Genomic DNA, 18,436 nt, shown 5'->3' with positions numbered 1-18,436 from the left:
GGAGAGGACAGAAGACATTAAACTACAGCACCAGATGCAGATGGCAAAGTCCTCACTATGGGACTCTATCTGACAAACAACCTGTGTGCTTAGTTTTTTTTAATTAATTAATTAATTAATTAATTTTAAGTAATGTCTACCCACAAGGTGGGGCTTGAACTCATGACCCTGAGACCGAGTCACAGGCTCCTCTGACTGAGGCAGCCGGGTGCCCCCAAACTGATTTTTTTTTTAAAAGATTTTTAATTTATTCATTTGAGAGGGAGAGACAGAGCACAGACAGTGGGGAGCAGCAGAGAGAGAGGGAGAAGCAGACTTACCCCCAAACCAAGCTGGGAGCCCGACACAAGGCTTGATCTCAGGACCTGGAGATCATGACCTGACCCGGAGGAAGACACTCAAACACTTGAGCCCCCCCAGGCACCCCCCCCAACCTGATGTTTTTAGTTAACTGCAAGTGGGGAGATAAGAAGGAAGAGGGGCCTATATATTAAAAGAAAGTTAAGAGACATATCAACCGATCAAAATGTGTTTTCTTCTTGGGATTCCCAACTCAAACATACAAGCCAAAACAAAAGATTTAAAAATCCATGACATCTTTGAAACAACTAGAAACGTGGTATTAAGGGATTTTTGCTAATTTTTTTAGGTGTGATAATACTATTATGGTTACATTAAAGAAATTCCTTTAAGTCATGCCTCTAAGAATTCATCTTTTGAGCTATATAGATATTTACATTTGAAAGAATATATCTGAGATATATTTCAAAATTATATGGAAAAAATAATATGGAAGTGAGTAGAGTTATAAATGGACAAGATGGTCATGATTTGATAATGTTGAAACTGGGTGGCAGGTTCATGGAGATTCATTATACAATTCTTTTATATAGATTTGTACTCTTTCATAAAACATAATAATAAAACATAAAAAAAGAGGGGCACCTGGGTGGCACAGTGGTTGAGTGTCTGTCTTCGGCTCAGGGCGTGATCCCAGCGTTCTGGGTTCGAGCCCCACATCAGGCTCCTCCACTGAGAGCCTGCTTCTTCCTCTCCCCCCCCCCCCCCCCCCCGGCTTGTGTTCCCTCTCTCGCTGGCTGTCTCTCTCTGTCAAATAAATAAATAAAATCTTTAAAAAAAATAAAAAAGATAAGAATTTGGGGCTTTTAGTTGGTAGTGTGTAAAAAAAAAAAAAAAAGAAAGAAAAAGAAAAAGGAAGCAACTTACAAACCCTCCTAGTTAAAAGACAATTTGGGCTTTTCCTGTAGGAGCCGCCAGGTTGAGAAGAGCCTGGCCCTTTCTTCTCCCCGCCATGGTGTGTGCTCATCCACTGATATATGTGTACTCTGAAAAGGGGTAGTCATCTGGCAAAAATGGTACTTTGCTTGCTGTGTTCAAGGCTCCCATTTGACCTGATATTGTAAACTCTGTTCACACCAACTTGTGCAAAAACAACAGATGACTCTATGCTGTCAGTGAATTAGCAGACTGTCAAACCAGTGCTCAGTCTTGGGGTACTGGCCAAGCCGTGGCTCGAATTCCTAGAGTACGAGGTGATGGGACTTGCTATTGTGGCCAGGGTACTTTTGCAAATATGTGTCGTGGGGGCCACACATTTGCACCAACCAAAACAACACAGAAGCGATATGCCATCTGCTCTGCCCTGGCTGCATGAGCCTTTCCAGCGCTGGCCATGTCTATAGGTCACGTATTGAAGAAGTTCCTGAACTTCCTTTGTTGGCTGAAGACAAAGTTGAAGGCTACAAGAAGACAAGGAGGCTGTTTTGCATTTTAAGAAACTTAAAGCCTGGGTGGCTCAGTTAAGCGGCTGACTCTTGGTCTGGGCTCAGGACATGATCTCAGGGTCCTGGGATCAAGCCCTGTGTTGGGCTCTGCACTCAGCAGGGAGTCTGTTTGAAGATTCTCTCCCTCTGCCTATCCACACCTCCCTCTCCCTCTCAAATAAATAAATCTTAAAAAAAAAAGAAAGGGAGAAAGGGAGAAAGAAAGAGAAAGAGAGAGAGAGAGAGAAAGAGAGAAAGAAAGAAAGAAAGAAAGAAAGAAAGAAAGAAAGAAAGAAAAGAAAAGAAAAAGACAGAAACCAACTTAAAAGCCTGGAATCACACTGAAGCTAAACCTGAACGTGAAGACCACGTGCTGAACACCATTCTTCACCAGGCCAAGAATCACAAGCACCGGATGGATAAGGCAGCAGCAGCCTAAGAAGCCAAATCGGATGAGAAGGGGGTTCTGGGCAAGAAGCCTGTGGTAGAGAGCCGCCTGGGTGGCTCAGTCAGTTAAGCATCTGCCTTCTGGCTCCTTGCTCAGCTGGGAGCCTGCTTCTCCCTCTACCTGCCACTCCCCCTGCTTGGGCTCTTTCTCTCTCTGACAAATAAATAAATGAAATCTTTAAAAAAAAAAGAAAGAAAGAAAAAGAAAAGAAGCCTGTGGTAGGGAAGAAAGGAAAGAAGGCTGTTGGTGTTCAGAAGCAGAAGAAACCTCTGGTGGGGAAAAAAAAAGCCACAGCTACCAAGAAACCAGCAAGCTGAGAAGAAGCCTGTAGGAAAGAAACCCACCACAGAAGACAAGAAGCCGGCTGCATAAACTTGAATTTGTTTGTTCCATAACTATTGACTCATTTTGGACAGCAAATTCTGAATAAAGACCTGATCAAAAGCAAAAAAATAAAAAACTATTTGATACCCACACAATGAAACCTATGTCCGCTATATATATGGGTTACATGTAACTCGGAAATATGTCCAGAACGTAATACTAAATTTAAAAGCAGTGGCAGTTGATATGTTCAGTACGATTATATTTGGGCATATACGTGTGCTTCTCCAACAAGCACATAAAAATAGTAAGTTTTGTTTCCTATACTAATTTTTTTTAAATGTACATTTAAAATTTTCTCTACTGCACGTGGCTTTTGAATCATTTTCCATTGGTTTCAATGTAGAAGTTGTTCTCCTGCCTTTAGGATAAGAGGTCAGGGTCAGGGAAGTTGGTAGAATTGAGTTAGAATGAAGAAACTAAACCATTTAATAGGAGAAGGATTTTCAACAATTTTAGTACAAAGAAGTGAAGGAAGAAGCATAAGGTTAAAATGGTGTGCTTAGAGGAACAGGTTAAATGTGGAACAAAAGATCAAGGGAAAGGTAGGCAAAAATTTTAGTGATGAGGTTCATTTGGAAAAATACAAGAAGACATTTCCTATCCCCCCCCCCCGGGGGGGGAATGGAATCTCTTCACCTTTCTCCTAAACAGGGGGCAGCTCCCAAGGTTCAGAATTGAGCCCACCTGTTTTGGTGGGAGCTGGACCCCTAGTGAGTCCTCTCCTGCCACCAGATAAGCTGTCTGCCCCTGGGCCCTTCCTGTCCCTGTAGGAGGACTAGGACGCAGGGACAATGACATAAATTTGACCAGGGTGACACATGCTGAGAGTTTTAGAGCTTCGATCCCAACATTAATGGAGAACATAGAACCGCTGGACAGAAAGCAGAGTTTCCCTTGACCTGCAATGGCAGGGAATAAAAGAACAGGGAGAGGAATGCAACTCTGGCCAGTATATCTTGGCCATTTCCCTCACTTCTCCTGAGAGATCTCAACTCTCTTCTCTCTGGAGAGAATACCCGCCTTCTGATGATAGATCATTTCTTTCTTATCTCACCTTTCCTCAGAGATTATCCAGCTTCCTCGACAAGCCCTCCAATCCAGGAACAGCCTCCTCCCTATACTCTGGGCTGCTCCCACACCCGGGCCTGCAGCTCCTCGGGCAGGACGGTCAGGAACTGCTCCAGCACCGGCAGCTCCACGATCTGCTCCTTGCTGTGGGTCTCCGGCCGCAGCCACTGACCGCAGAGAGCCTAAAGCTGGACTTCAGAAGCTGAAGGGAATCCTCCCAGCAGAACTGCCTTAAGTTTTGTCTGAAGAACTCCCGTCAGAAGCACCAATTCTGTGCAAGCTAAATTCTGTAACTAGTTGACATTCCTTCTGTTTGCAGCCCAAAAGGGCTTGACTGAATCCATTCCTAAGCAAACCGCTCGGAAGACTGGCTCACTACAACAGTAGGGGGAGGTAACACATAACACATCACTGTTAAGAGATTAACGCCAAACTAAGAACATACTTAGGGTGAATCGCTGTGGTCAGGCCAATGATTTGAAGGTAAACATGCTCTGTAAAAGATAAAACAAGCACAAAATGTCATTAGAATAATGTCAGAAAATTAAGGAAAAAACAATTCAGTTACTTTAGGATTAAAGAACAATACTAGTGGCTTTTAGATCTAGAAAATTCGGTGACAAATTCAGATAATGTGAAATACTCAGATAATGAATAAAAACAAAGCAAACAGCTTTGCCTGCTTAAATTGCCTGCCACAGATTAAGTCAGTTATAGTTACAAATAAACTTCTCTGTGCCAAGAATTGTGCCAGATACTTTCAAAAGCATTTTTAGTTTCAGAAAAAAACAGTGTGCGTGTCAGTCAATGTGTCCCACATTTGAGTCAGGGGTCCCAAGTCAATTAACCAAGGCCCGCTTTGTACACAAACCCAGTGAGTATTTTTCAGTCCTTTGCTTCCCAGATGCCTCTGCAGCACCTCACGCTGCTAGCCACTCTCAGTCTGGTAAGAACTACAGTCTTCTGGCTGTTTTCCATGAGTTGGTTTTTGTAAAGTGCTTAGACCAATGCCTAGCGCTCAGGAAGTATTAAATAAGGGCTTGTCAAATAGCTCATTCCTAAGTCTACTTTATGGCTCTTCTTCAGCTTGCCAAGAATGTCTGGTTATCCTAAGTTGAGACCCAGCCTCCTTCTCATTCCACATTCATTCTGGGCAACATTGTCCATTCAGTAGCATCTGAGAACTGAGATGCTGTCACCTAAGAACTCCTAAATCTGATTCTCTTATCCCAATCTTGCTTTGGAGCTCCAGACCATTATAGTCCAATGGTGTAGTAGACACTTCTGCTTATACGTCTTAAAAGCATCTCAACACCACTAAAAATTAACTCATTTCCCCCGTTATAATCAATGCCTCCTCCAAAATTATCCATTTCTTTCTTTTTTTGGACCCGTTTTTTTTTTTTTTTTTTTTTTTTTTTTTTTTTTTTTTTTTTTTTATGGCACATGTATGGAGCACCTGGGTGGCTCAGTCAGTTAAGCATCTGACTCTCGATCTCAGCTCAGGTCTTTATCTCAGGATTGTGATCTCAAGCCCTGTACTGGGATCCATGCTGGGCATGGAGTCTACTTTAAAAAAAGGGGGGGGGGACATTCATTCACCTAATCATCTAATCCAAAAACCTATCTCTGAATATATTTTATTTTTTAAAGATTTTATTTATTTGAGAGAGAGAGCAGGGGAGGAGCAGAGGGTAAGTGACAAGCAGATGCCACGCTGAGCGTGGAGCCCTTCACGGGGCTGGATCCCACCACCCTGAGATCACGATCTGAGCCGAAATCAAGTTGGACGCTCAAAGGCTCAAACTACTGAGCCATCCAGGGGCCCCTCCCTGACTATATATTCTTTTAAAAGTTTTGTAATGCTTAGTATATGCCAGGCAGTGTGCTCAGCACTTTTTAGTCCTTGGTCATCAAGCACAGTTACATCTACCTTTCCCACGTAATTCCACTCCACCCCTCTTCATCTCCACAGCCACCGCCTTACTCTCGCCAACTTAGAGTACTGGCTCTTTCTGCGACAGCTGCACGTCTCTTCCCTCCTGCCTCCGGGCTTGCTCCCTTCCCATTCCTCCACCACGCTGCTCCCAGAATGGTCCCAGAAGCCTAGCAGGATTACGTTACTGCCCTGCTTAGACAGCTGTCCGCTCTCTGCGGAGCGGCCCTTCCCACCCACGGGGCCATGCCGCAGCTCACGGGGTGCCGGCACGCCGACGAACTCTACTGAGGTGGCCGAGCAGAGCTGCGAGGGCGGAAGCCCGGGGCGCGGGCTCTTCCGCAGGGCAGTGTGCCCACATTCTGGGTACGAGCTGTTCCATTAGAAATGGAGACGCCACTGCCTTTTGACGTCTGCGTTCTTGGAGCAGTCCAGTCATTGCGTACTTCCCCCTCCGCCCCGGCCACACCACACCCACGTCCCCCGCGGCAGTTTTCTGCTCCGTCACACGCCGTCCGTGCCAGTGGCTTCCTATTCGTTCCGCTTACTGTCTCCTGCTCGGGGGCTGGCCTCGAACTCGCCACCCCGCACCTCCAAAGGCCCTCGAGTGTGCGACGTTTTACTTCCTCGAGGCCCTCACGCTGCTTTGCGATAGTTCACCCGCCGTCCTCCCCACACTGGAAGGCACAGCGCCCCTGTCATCTGGCGCGTCCCCGTTCCAGAGCCACGGCGAGCGGCACGTACAAGTGTGTGCTTGAGGGACGGGCTGGCTTCCGTTTCCTTTGCCACAGAAGCGCCCCCGGCACGTCGCTCCGGCCCGCAACAGTCGGCGCGGACCCCGTCATCGTACCTGAGGGCACCAAGCCTTCACCGCACAATATGCAAGACCGTGGGCCATCACCCCAGGAGACCCGCCCACGGAACAGAAAACCACCCGCCGGCCTCAAGGCCGCGGCCACACAGCGTCCGCAAACCCGCGCCCCGCTCGTGCACGCGAGCGCCGACCCAGGGGCGCCCGGATCCCGGGGACCCACGCGAGGGAGAAGCGCCGAGCCCGGCACGCGACGGCAGCCCGGAAGTACATCACGACGCCGGGGCGCGCCTCCGCCGGCTCCTCGCCGCCTCTCTAGGAAGCCTAGAGGACCCGTCATCTCAGTGGTGGCTGGGCTCGCACCTCCGGCGTGGGGCCCTCGCCAGCGCCGCGGCCTGGGAATGCCTCCGGCAAGCGGTCCCCCAGGTGGCCAGCGGCCACTCTGCCTGGGCCCCCAGCTCTCTGCCCGACCGAGGACACCTGTCCGCTCTCACGGAATGCTGCGCTGCCTTCCGTTCCCCCAAGACTCTGGTCGTCCGCGGTCCCAGCCCGCAGGGTCCCTGCAGATCCGCTTTGTGCAGAGCCCACTGTCCATGGGCCCCCAGGGTCCGAAGCAATAATCAGCACCACCCCGAGCAAAGCGGCACGCGGGCTTGCTCTCCACCGTCTCAGGGCTTGTCCTTTGGGTACCGGAACCACTTAGAGATCCCCCACTGTACCACGTCAGCAGAAAGCCAAGGGCACGCAGTGCTGGGGACATGGCGGCAGGGTCAGCTGCGGCCGGAACACGGCTCTGGTTCCGCAGCCAGTGAAGTACGTGCGTCAGTTATGGTAACTTACGAAGCTACCTGGCACAGGATCCGGTCCCCATTCATCTTGCTTAAGCTGGCTCACCCTCTGCCTCATTCCCGCAAGGTTCTCCGCTGGTGCCCTATACTCCCACTTCTCCTCCAGTTTACAAATGAGCATCCCACACTAGTCCATCAGTCCCTATTCACCGAGATGCTCCTTACACTTCTGAGAGGTCATCCACCTTGTCTGGTAAACCATGACCTCAACAGGTTCACGTTCGGTAACTAGCTATCTTAACTGTTTTTATCGTTGTTGTTTTGGGGGGATCTTTTTAGGGGGAGTGTGGTTTTGTAGGCATACCCACCCTTTCTTACCTAACCCAACAGATGTGTTAATAGGAATTATTTCAAACCAGGCAGGTGGTGGCTACACCGCCATCTCCCACAGCCTCCTTCATAGATGTTCTACCTGAGCTTTCATGAGAACACTGTATTCTTTCTGATTCTCTTATCTTCTATCTCCTCAGCTGGGAAAGTCGGAAGTGGAAAGACCACCCATCCTGTTCCGCCTCTTGTCTGGGTGTAATTATTAATACCCTTTCATTCTCAAGTGTCCCAGACTGGGCAATAAATTATATATGGTTACCTTATGTCTGAGAACCACTGATAAGCTAGCTAAAATGCAGATTCCCAGGTCCTGCCCTCAGAGACATTCAGCCAGTCTGGGGTAGTGCCCAGGAAACTGGAGTTCAAACAGCGCAGGTGATTCTAACACAGGTGTACATTCAGAAAACAGTGGCTTCATCATAGAGCGGAGACGTTCGCATGGCAAACTGGGTGTGGGTCCACAGGGACCTAAAAACAAAAATCAGTAATTTATACACTGTGCTCTTCTCCTCCTTCTCTTTTTTATGTAAAGCACTGAAATGGGTGAGGAACAAAGAGCAGTGGCTGTTTTCACTGCTAAGACACGTGGACCAACTGAGAGACAGAGGGATCTCTAATAATAGCTATTATAAAGATAAAGCACATTTCTTGGCAACACTGTCTCCACGTCTTCTTATTTTACTTTCTCTTTGGTCAATATTTGTTGGTCTCATCCAGTTTTAATGTGTAATTTTGCCAAAGTCCTTTTTATGTTCTCACATTTTGTTCTTCCCTTTTCTCTTTCCCTCCNATTTTGTTGCTGCTGTTGCTATTTGCAGATGCCTAAAATGTGTCCCAGGCTCCAAGTCTAAGTGTCTATGAAACTACATATAATTCACAATGATCTCTGTTCATAGTTTTGTTTTTAAAAATTTTAATGCGATTAAAAAATAGATCACTACAGGGGCGCCTGAGTGGCTTAGTCGGTGAAGCATCTGCCTTCAGATCAGGTCATGATCCCAGGGTCCTGGGATTGAGCTTCTCCCTCTCCCCACCCCCTCGTGCTCTTTCTCACTATCTCTCTCTCACACATAAATAAATTCTTTAAAAAAAAAAAAAAAAAGATCACTACAAGTATTTAATCACTTAGGGCTTCACTTTTCTCAGGTAGGTATGAAATGGGTACACTCAAAATTTCTTCCTAAGGGTAACATCTCTGATTCTGTGTTAAAAAGCCCCTATAGCACAACAAAATACTTTCAGTGACCCCATTATGCTTACCAAACAAAGACCAAACGCACAGCAAAGTGTTCAAGGCCCTCTCAACCTGGCCCCCACTCCTGCGCTTCCTTGCAGGAGCTCCATGACCTGGCCAAACTGGAAAACGCCTGGCTCTTGAGCATACCTTAGTTGGGCCTTCCTCACCCTGTTCCCTCTGCCTAAAACACCTTCCTCTATCCTCCATGTCCTTCTACAAATAATCTACTTTTCTCCCAACTTCTAACTCAACATTTAACCGACACACACGTATACTAGTATAGATTTTATATTTCAAAACTGCTCCTGAGAAAGTACTTCATATTTTATAATTTTGACTTTAGATATACTATTTTTTTAAGATTTTATTTATTTAGGGACACCTGGGAGGCTCAGTGAGTTGGGTGCCTGCCTTCGGCTAGGGTCATGATTCCAGGGTCCTGGGATCGAGCCCCACATCGGGGCTCCCTGCTCAGTGGGGAGTCTGCTTCTCCCTCAGCCTCTGCTCTGTTTGTACTCTCTCTAATAAACAAAATTTAAAAAAATTAAAAGAAAACATATTTAAGGGGCGCCTGTGTGGTTCAGTCGTTAAGCATCTGCCTTCAGCTCAGGGTGTGATCCCAGAGTCCTGGCATCGGGCCCCTCATTGGTGTCCCTGCTCCACTGGGAGCCTGCTTCTTCCTCTCCCACTCCCCCTGCTTATGTTCCCTCTCTCGCTGGATCTGTCAAATAAATAAATAAAATCTTTTAAAAAAAGAAAAGAAAAGAAAACATATTTAAGATTTTATTTATTTGAGAAATGAGCAAGCATGAGTTGGGGGGGGAGAGAAGCAAAATCCCAGTTGAGGAGGGAGCCCAACATGGGGCTCATCCCAGGACCCTGGGATCATGGCCTGAGCTGAAGGCAGATGCTTAACTGACTGAGCCACCCAGGGGCCTGGACTTTAGATATACTTGTATTTTAAAATATCCTCAGAAATAACTTTTGTCTTATAGGAAAAATCTAAAACAATGTTCTACTATAAATTATGTTTTTTAAAGGAAAAGTATTGTCAGATATAGAAAACAGGAGTCATTTCCAAATATAAAATGTGGACAGAGACTTGGTTCTCCTTGAGTCCTGACCTTCAAATAAAAATTACAGTGAAATAGTGTCTTCAGGGCTCTTATACCCACAGCCCTAGACAGATTCTGGTTGCAAAATTCTCAGCCATTTCTTGACATACAGTGTCCAATCTCCTAACAGTCCTCAGAGCGGTGCTGGACCATCCCCCAAGAACCATAACTGGATATGAATCAGTATTTCTTACACCTTGCTCAGCCATAAAATTGACTACTCTTTCAGATTGGACTTTCAAAGGCACAGGGAGGGATGGCTACTGGTTTACGGATCACCTGAAAGGAGATCAATGCCAGAGACTTCATGGGTTGAATAAGAAGAGCCAGGGTAGACACAGAAAAGAGAGAAGTGAGGGTAACGTAGGAATGTAAAAGGGAGACAACTGAGACAGAAACAGTGTGCGGCCCTACAGGCCATTATCCACAGGCTACGGCAAACATCAGTGATCAAGTAATGACAAATGTGCACCCTAGATAAGAGAATTAGCATAAGTGAATTAGAACAATTAGTATCAGAGAACAAGTAGTTAGTTTGGTGAACTGTAAGTCATTTAATGATGTCAACCATCACTGCATTCTAAGTGGTGTATGTCTCTACAGCATATATGAGAGCTTTTGTTTCTTGGTATTTCACCAGTTGTTGAGAAAATTTAGAATTTTTGAGAAGCTGTGAACAAAACAAAACAAGAAGACAAGCACAAAACAAACCAAACATCCAATCTTCAACTGTAGGTGTAAAAACAGTCCATTAGAAATACAGCCTTTAAAATCCTGATCTGTTCATATTTTAAATCTTTTAAGAGCTGATATAATCGAATTACCCAAACATGCTGCTCCGGCATATGCAGCGGCGTCTGAGGTACTTACGAACTCAGGTTATAATAGCATATGTATTATATTACTACATGGAGTATGTAATTACTGGAGAAGCTGATTTTTATTTCAAACTTGTCTACTATATTTTCCTTAACTTCACTTTAAAATCCATATGTATTTCTTTTGGAAATAATTTAACCTCAACACACAGTAAAATACACTGTTGAGAAAATGTAAGAGTTTTGATAAGACCTACAATTAGCCACAAATGGCGACAGAAATGGTTTGAAATATTATGACTAGGATACATAATAGAGCCAAATACACAAGACTGAAAACCACCGCCATCACTTCTGCATTTCTCTGCAGAAGAATTAGGTACAACTCTAGTTGCCCAAACCCTGTTTCCTAGCTCATGTGGAAGCTGTTGTTTTTAAACAGAATTTGGCTTGAACCACATTTGGGAGAAGAATGAAACAATTTGCGACCTTTTAAAATAGAGATTGTACATCTACGGGAATGTGTTAAAAACTGTGGAGCCCCAACAGATGAAATACTGTCCACTCGTAAACAGAACAAGGAAGCTCTGTTACTCTAAGGACTGTACTGTTTGGCGAACACGGCAAGGGGTAGCACAGTGTAAACGGGAGGCCATCTTTCTGGGTAATAGAGGAAATAAGGTGATATGTATTCACGTTTTCTTGTATTTACATAAAGAAACACTGAAGATATGTAAGATACTAGAGAAATGGCTACCTATAAGGGAAAAGATAGGCTCCCTTTTTAATGTTGTTCTGATACTTGAGTCGGATGAAGAACGAGTTACCCTTCTTGAAAAGTCCCTCTAAGTAAGTTAAAATTTAAAGGTTAAAAATAATTGGGTTGCCTGGCTGGCTCAGTCAGTGGAGAACGCAGCTCTTGATCCTGGGGTTGTGAGTTTGAGCCCCACGTTGGGTGTAGAGATCACTTAAAAATAAAATGCCCCAAATGAGGGGTAAGTGGTGAGTCTTTCCTGGAACTCCACTGTAAACTGAACAGAGGAGCTGTGCATTTATTGAAACACACAGATGGGAGGCTTTGTTGAGCTAAAAAGCAAAAGCTCGGTGCCTTCTAAATCTTCTAAGTTCCATATGCTAGTAATTTCTGTTTGGAGATAAAATGCCTCCAGTGGCTTAGTAGAAAGAGCACAAGGAGCTAGAAGACAGGGTTCTAGCTCCAGCTCCAGCTCCATTAACCAGCTGTCCGTATGATCTTACAGCTACTTCCCAGAGCCTCCGTTTCTGCATCAATCATGTAAGGGGACAGAGAAGTGATCTCTAAGGTCCCTTACAGTGTTTCTATTATTGTTGAGTGATCTGCTGTGTATTTGGTACTCAGATACAGATTGTCATCTCCAGAGATTTTCCTTTGTGTGTGTCCTGGGCTTAAGTATAAAGGAAACACTCAATAACTGCTAAGGGAAAGAAGTTTTTTTATGCATGACCTTGGTGGTAATCAGCAGGTAATGCTGAGAAGCCTGGAGCTTATAAAAAACAATCAACATGGAAGACTGATCATACTTTTCTCTTTTTGTATGTGTTTGAAATTCTCCATAACTAAGGTTAAAGAAAGAAAGCAAAAACTGCAAACACTTGTAAGTCACAGGAAAAATGCAAAGAGGCCTATATTTTCATAACAAAGATCGGAAGTGAGATATCAGATTTTTAGCTAAGTTTCTTGGTCCGCACAAATTTAAAATCTGGAGCAGTATCAGCTACGTCTAGCCACTGAGCTACTAGTAACACACGGTTGCTTCAATTCCTTAGATCCTAACCGGAGGCCGAGTTACTGGAACTCTACAGAGTTCTCCTATAGGGAAAAGCCTTTTGTGTATTTATGGGAGGATTCATCTGCCCCCTGTTGTAGGTCAAAAAGCAAATGATATTTTATGAAAACAGAAAAGAGTCGAATCGTTTACATTACAGGTTTTACTGCAATTATTTTTAAATTAGTTTTTAAATACTCATTTAACATAATTTCACACAGCATATAATTTTTAAAAACCTCTTTTAAAAGTTTCTTAAAACTAGGATGAAGTTCTCCTGAAGTACACCTAGAAAACTTTTTGCACAGGAGCGTGTGAGACTGGAGACTATGTTGATAAAGTCTACACAACAAGACTCAGTATTGCAAAGTGTGGGTGTTGTTGACTTGTCAGATCCTGACAGATGTACTTAAGATATTATGCTTCTCTCAGCATAAAAGTACGGACAATATCACTGGCTCTCCTTGGAGCTTCCTCCTCAAGAGGATTAAACTATTTTTTACCATTACCTTGCTTCAGGGACAAAGTAAGAGCCTACCCTGCGACCGCGCTAGTAGCCTGACGTCGGGAAATGTTGCCCTACCTGTTCCAAGGGGCCGGCTGGACCCAGCACGGGGTGGACCTTCCGATGCTGAATGAGGTTGCAGTGGTAAATGAAGTTCTTGCCGCATTCCTCACATTCGTAAGGCCTCTCCCCAGTGTGAATTCTCTGATGCTTAATGAGGACAGAACGTCGACTAAAGCTCTTACTGCACTGACCGCACTGGAAGGGCTTCTCCCCCGTGTGGATCCTGAGGTGATGGAAGAGCCCGGCGTTCTGACTGAAGGCTTTGCCGCAGGTGCTGCACTGGTAGCGCTTCTCCCCGGTGTGGAGTCTCTGGTGCTGGAACAGGCCTGACCGCTGCCCGAAGGCCCGCCCACACTCATCGCACTCGTAGGGCTTCTCCCCCGTGTGGGTTCTCTGGTGCTCGATAAGGATGGAATTCTGGGTGAAGCTCTTCCCACATTCACCACAGATATAGGGTCTCTCCACGGAAGAGCTTGCCCGCTGCCTTTCCAATCTGCCCTCGTGGTCACAGTCGTCTCCACGTTCAGGCATCTGAGTAATATCACCATTCAGTTTTTCGGGTACTTCCACAAGAGATCTCATTTCTTTACAAAGCTCCCTCTGTGGGGCTAACTCCACGTTCCAAGTCCCAGCCTCATGACCTGAAATAATTTGTGGATCACGTGAATATTACATTTCCAAAGGAAAAAGGGAAAAACCAGCCGGGAGAGTGGGTGGCAGGGGACGAATAACCACGGTTTCTGTTTACTTTTACTTTGCCCTCAGGGAGAAGACACGCTGAACTGTAACTGCTCGTGTGCTGTCTGCCTCTCCTGCCAAGCTGCGAGCTTCCTGAGGGCAGGGAGCATGTCTACCTTGCTTGTCACGGAATCCCCAGGACCAAACACATGGCCTGACGCACAGCACACACTGAACAGATGTGCTGAACGGATGGACACTCAGGGAGTGAGGGAGGCCTCCCGAGGCAATTCTGATCCTCACCGATCTCCTGAACCGGGCACAGCTCTCGCGAACTGCTCGGAGGCAGCTCTTCCAACGGCTGGAGCGGGCCACCTGACAACTCCTGGGCTGCTCCCCGAGTTGCTTTCTCCTTCGCAAACTCTCCCTGTTCACAAGCATAGGTTGGGACCTGGTGGAAATTAAGGACAGTCACAAATCAAATATCAGAGACACATTGTAAGGCGGCCTTCCCAGGTCCACTGTATAGGAAAAATACCACCAAGAAACTGGCGACAAGAGGCAGAGAGATGGACAGCCCACAATAGACCATGTGAGGCACAAAGAAATCCTCCTCCTCTTCCTCTTGCTGCACTGAAACCTCACCCTTGCTCCTGCAGGTACAAACCTCCGTTCTCCCATCTTCCACCTGCTCTCCTGGCTCATCCAGCTCCCTCTCCAGATCCTCCAGCGCAGTCACCGCGTCCTCCCCACTCACTGGGCGGTGCTCCCGCACCCAGGCCTGCAGCTCCTCGGGCAGGATGGTCAGGAACTGCTCCAGCACCAGCAGCTCCACGATCTGCTCCTTGCTGTGGGTCTCGGGCCGCAGCCACTGACGGCAGAGCTCCCGGAGCTGGCTCAGCGCCTCGCGGGGCCCGGGAGTCTCCTGGTAGCAGAACTGCCGGAATCGTCTACGAAAGATCTCTCTGGTATGAGGGTTATCTCTCGACAGGCCAGATTCCTGCCCACAGGCACAATCCCCCTCTTCCTCTTCTACCTTTACTGTCTGAAGTCCTTCCTGCATCTCTGAAGTCTGAAGGGCCAAGGCTGTGGCCATCTTAGGCTTAACTCTTCAGAAAAAGAGTCTATTCTTGATGATTCCTCTTTGAGCTTTTCTCCTGGAAATCCCAAAATCTAAAAAATAATTGCAGAGAAAAAAATACTAAAATGTAGAAAATCTTTTCTGCTGGTAGGCACGGGGAGTCTGTGTAACAAAAGCAGTCACTGTCTAGTGAAGAACACTGAATGCACGAGTAATGCTAAGGACTAAGCAAATTCTGATGCAGGTGACACTGGAAGGAAAGCAGGAAAAAAACACCTCTCCCCACCAACCCCGGTCCCAACACAGACACACACACACACAGACAGACACACAGACACACACACAGAGTTTTATCAAAAGAAGGGACCATTTGGATCATCCTGAATGAATTAAGCTCAAATAAATCAGCTGAAACACACAGGGTTTCCATTTGAATTGAAAGAGGAGACTCAGAGTAAATTTTCAGCTGAATGGAGGTAAACGAGCATTTTGGTGCCAAGTGGTCATAGAGGACGCCAAGAATAGGAGAAAAGGGAAACAAAATGGATCCTAGTGATCAAAACACTATGGCAAAAGAATCAGAAAGTAGCCAACTGAACTGGTCTTGAGTCAGAGGTATTAAAATGAAAGAAATATTGATTCTGATATTTTAAAACAGAGGTAGACTTTGAGCTGTTTCTTTTCTTTTTTTTTTAAGATTTATTTATTTATTTGACAGAGAGACAGCGAGAAAGGGAACACAAGCAAGGGGAGTATGAGAGGGAGAAGCAGGCTTCCCGCTGAGCAGGGAGCCTGATCCCAGGACCCTGGGATCATAACCTGAGCGGAACGCAGACGCTTACGGCTGAGCCACCCAGGCGCCCCCTTTGAGCTGTTTCTTGTCCTTTAATTTCTTGGAAATTGCTTAATTTTTAATCCCCTTGAGGATGGAGAGTGGGTAACTGTGTGTAAAATAAAATTAGTGCTCATAAAGAGACAAGTGTCTATGACCACTTAAAGCTTACGATAAAATTTTAACCAGGATAGTAAGTAATGAAAGCAATTTTCTTTTCTTTTTAAGATTTATTTATTTATTTAGTTAGTTAGTTAGTTATTTGAGAGAGAGAGAGAACACTCAGAAGGAGAGGGAGAGGGAGAAGTAGACTCCCTGCTGAGCAGGGAGCCTGACTCAGGACTTGATCCCAGGACTCCGGGATCATGACCTGAGGTGAAGGCAGATGCTTAACCGACTGAGCCACCCAGGTGTCCCCATGAAAGCAATTTTCTGAAAGAATATTATGTAGCCTAGTGATTTTGACCAGGACCCTAAGAAATATTTTATAACGAAAAAAAAGAGAAAGAAACATTTTATACTGAGACCCAGAACACGCACATACACGTGCACATGAATGTATGTATGCATGAGATACACACACAAAGTAACAGAAATAATAATAATTTCACAAAACACTATGAATCCTGAATTATGTGACACATACTACTATTTTTAAAATCCTGCTTTTTTTTTTTAAACCCCAAAGCAAAAAACCCTGGTCATAGTCCACCACACAGACTTCAAGATCCACATGAGCCATGACCTATAGCCTTATAAATGTTCCAAATCTAAGTAAAATGATTATAATTCACCGTAAGTGTAACCCAACACTATTCTTAGGTATTGGCATGCACTGCAAAATAAGAAAAAAACTAAGGACAGTGTATCTAAGTTATGACTGGACACGGCTCACACTACAAGAACGTTCAATCCATATTGCCACTATCAGTTATACTTACCAAGCAGGGAAAACCACTGGGGTGGGGAAGCATCCTTCTGGGTAACCTGTGAACATTATCCCCCCACAAATCTCTAACACTCGTGACTTCGTTGACCTCTACAGTCGCCACCCCCAGGAAGAGTCAAGAGGGTTTTTCCCTCCAAGGACAGGATCTCTGAGCTCTTATTTCCCCCCCAACTCTTCTTGGTGCTGACTCCCTATCACTTTGAGTTCCATATTATCTTTTTCTTTCAAACCTTCTCACACACCACTCATTCATTTAGCAAATACTTATTCAGAGCCTACTATATTCCAGGTACTGTTCTAGGCACTAGAGATAAGTGGCCAACAAAACAAAGTCCCTACTTTAATGGAATTTACATTCTAATCACAATATCAATAACAGCTGACATTTATATTGCTTTTAAGGTACCAGGCACCGTACTAGATATTTTACATATATTAACTCACAGACTCCTTGAAAAAACCGCAAGGTTTTGTTATCACACACATATTAACAGATGAGAAAACCGAGGCCCAAAGAGTTTCAGTCGTTTGCCCAAGGTCTCACACACAGTAAGCGATGACGCTGCATTTCCAACCCAGCAAATCGACTTCAGAATTCAGTCGCAACCACCACCCCTCTCTCTCCTGTACGTCCGCAGAAGAAGGGAACAGGACGAAGGAAGGAGCCGACAGGCACAGACAGTAATGAAACAGATGTCAAACAGTGATAAATCCTACAGAGAAAAATGAAGGTAAAGGAGATAGGGAGCAGGGGAAAGAAAGGTCTCTGTATGGAGGACTCAGGGATCTTTACCTTGTCGAGAAGGTAAAGTTTGAGCAGAAACCTGAGGGAGGTGAGCAGCAGTCAGTGACTACCTGGAGATGGACTGTTCCGTGCAAAGGGAAGGTTGAGTCCTTGGAGGTAGGAGCATGCCTGGATTCTTCCAGGAACGGCCAGTTGGACAAACGATGTGGCTACAAAAGAGAAAGTGAAAGGTACAGTGATGGGAGATAAAGCCAGGTTGGGAACAGACTGAGATACCACTGTAAGGACTCTGCTCTAGTCTAAGACATGTGGAGAGCCATCAGAGGTTTTCAGCAGAGGGGTGGCCAAATTTTACTTAAAAAGTAAAATTAAAGTTTTACTATAAAAGTATAACTGGCCACTGTGACAACAGACTTTAAGAAGTGGAAGCAGGAAGAGAAGCTATCTCATAATCCAGGCAGCAATGATGGGGGCATAAAGTACGGTCTGCAGAGTTTGCTCTAGGGTGAGGCAGTTCTGGGTGCAAATATCAAATAGGGCAATGAAGAATGTGTGCTCTCAGTCACTCAATTAACAGAGCATGCATTCAAAGGATTAAACAGCTACTTGTGCCCTCCTGCTTTGTCAACTTTCTAGGCCCTGAAAAATGTCTTTTTCTTATTTGTTGCCCTCCACTCTCGTTTTAACTCAAAGATTTTCTATTCACAGAAAATGCAGCTAAAGCTTTGAGCTCTGCTCATAAAAAATCATTTCTGCTATATGGTGTTTCAAATCTTTAACTCAGTTTTACTACGATCAATCCTCTCTATTATCTGTACAGCCTAGGCTCCCTTTTGCTTTCCTCTCCTCATTTTGCTTCTGTCTGGTGGCCTAAAATCCCACTGCCTCACAGCAGCACATTGTAGCTCCTCTTTGAACCCAGTGCCTCTAAAACGCTTCCCAAATGTTTTATAACCCTGCCCTCCTGGTCACAAACAGTATTTAATCTCTTTTAGG

General features: G+C 45.3%; 1 protein-coding gene and 1 pseudogene across 9 annotated transcripts in view; one reads left to right on the top strand and one right to left on the bottom strand.

The window, feature by feature from the left end:
* ZSCAN23 (zinc finger and SCAN domain containing 23) overlaps positions 1-18,436 on the bottom strand; it is a 49,847-nt gene that overhangs the window by 19,268 nt on the left and 12,143 nt on the right. For 3 of the 9 annotated variants that reach the window (XM_008711512.2, XM_008711514.2, XM_008711513.2), the window contains 4 exons: positions 17,551-17,649; positions 14,501-15,006; positions 14,137-14,284; positions 12,211-13,796 (listed from right to left, as the gene is read on the bottom strand). In XM_008711512.2, coding sequence (XP_008709734.1) covers positions 13,138-13,796; positions 14,137-14,284; positions 14,501-14,929 — 1,236 coding nt within the window. In that variant the 5' untranslated portion in view covers positions 14,930-15,006; positions 17,551-17,649 and the 3' untranslated portion in view covers positions 12,211-13,137. Of the gene's footprint in view, positions 1-3,673; positions 4,182-12,209; positions 13,797-14,136; positions 14,285-14,500; positions 15,007-17,488; positions 17,650-18,436 lie in introns of those variants that run through there. The other 6 variants (XM_008711519.2, XM_008711518.2, XM_008711515.2 and 3 more) reach the window with 4 other exon arrangements.
* Positions 1,157-3,893, top strand: LOC103681954 (annotated as a pseudogene).

The sequence above is a fragment of the Ursus maritimus genome, unplaced genomic scaffold, assembly GCF_017311325.1.
Source record: "Ursus maritimus isolate PB19 unplaced genomic scaffold, ASM1731132v1 scaffold_30, whole genome shotgun sequence".
Lineage (NCBI taxonomy): Eukaryota > Metazoa > Chordata > Mammalia > Carnivora > Ursidae > Ursus > Ursus maritimus.
The sequence above is the reverse complement of the archived record's forward strand: the minus strand, read 5'-3'. Positions and strand labels throughout refer to the sequence as shown.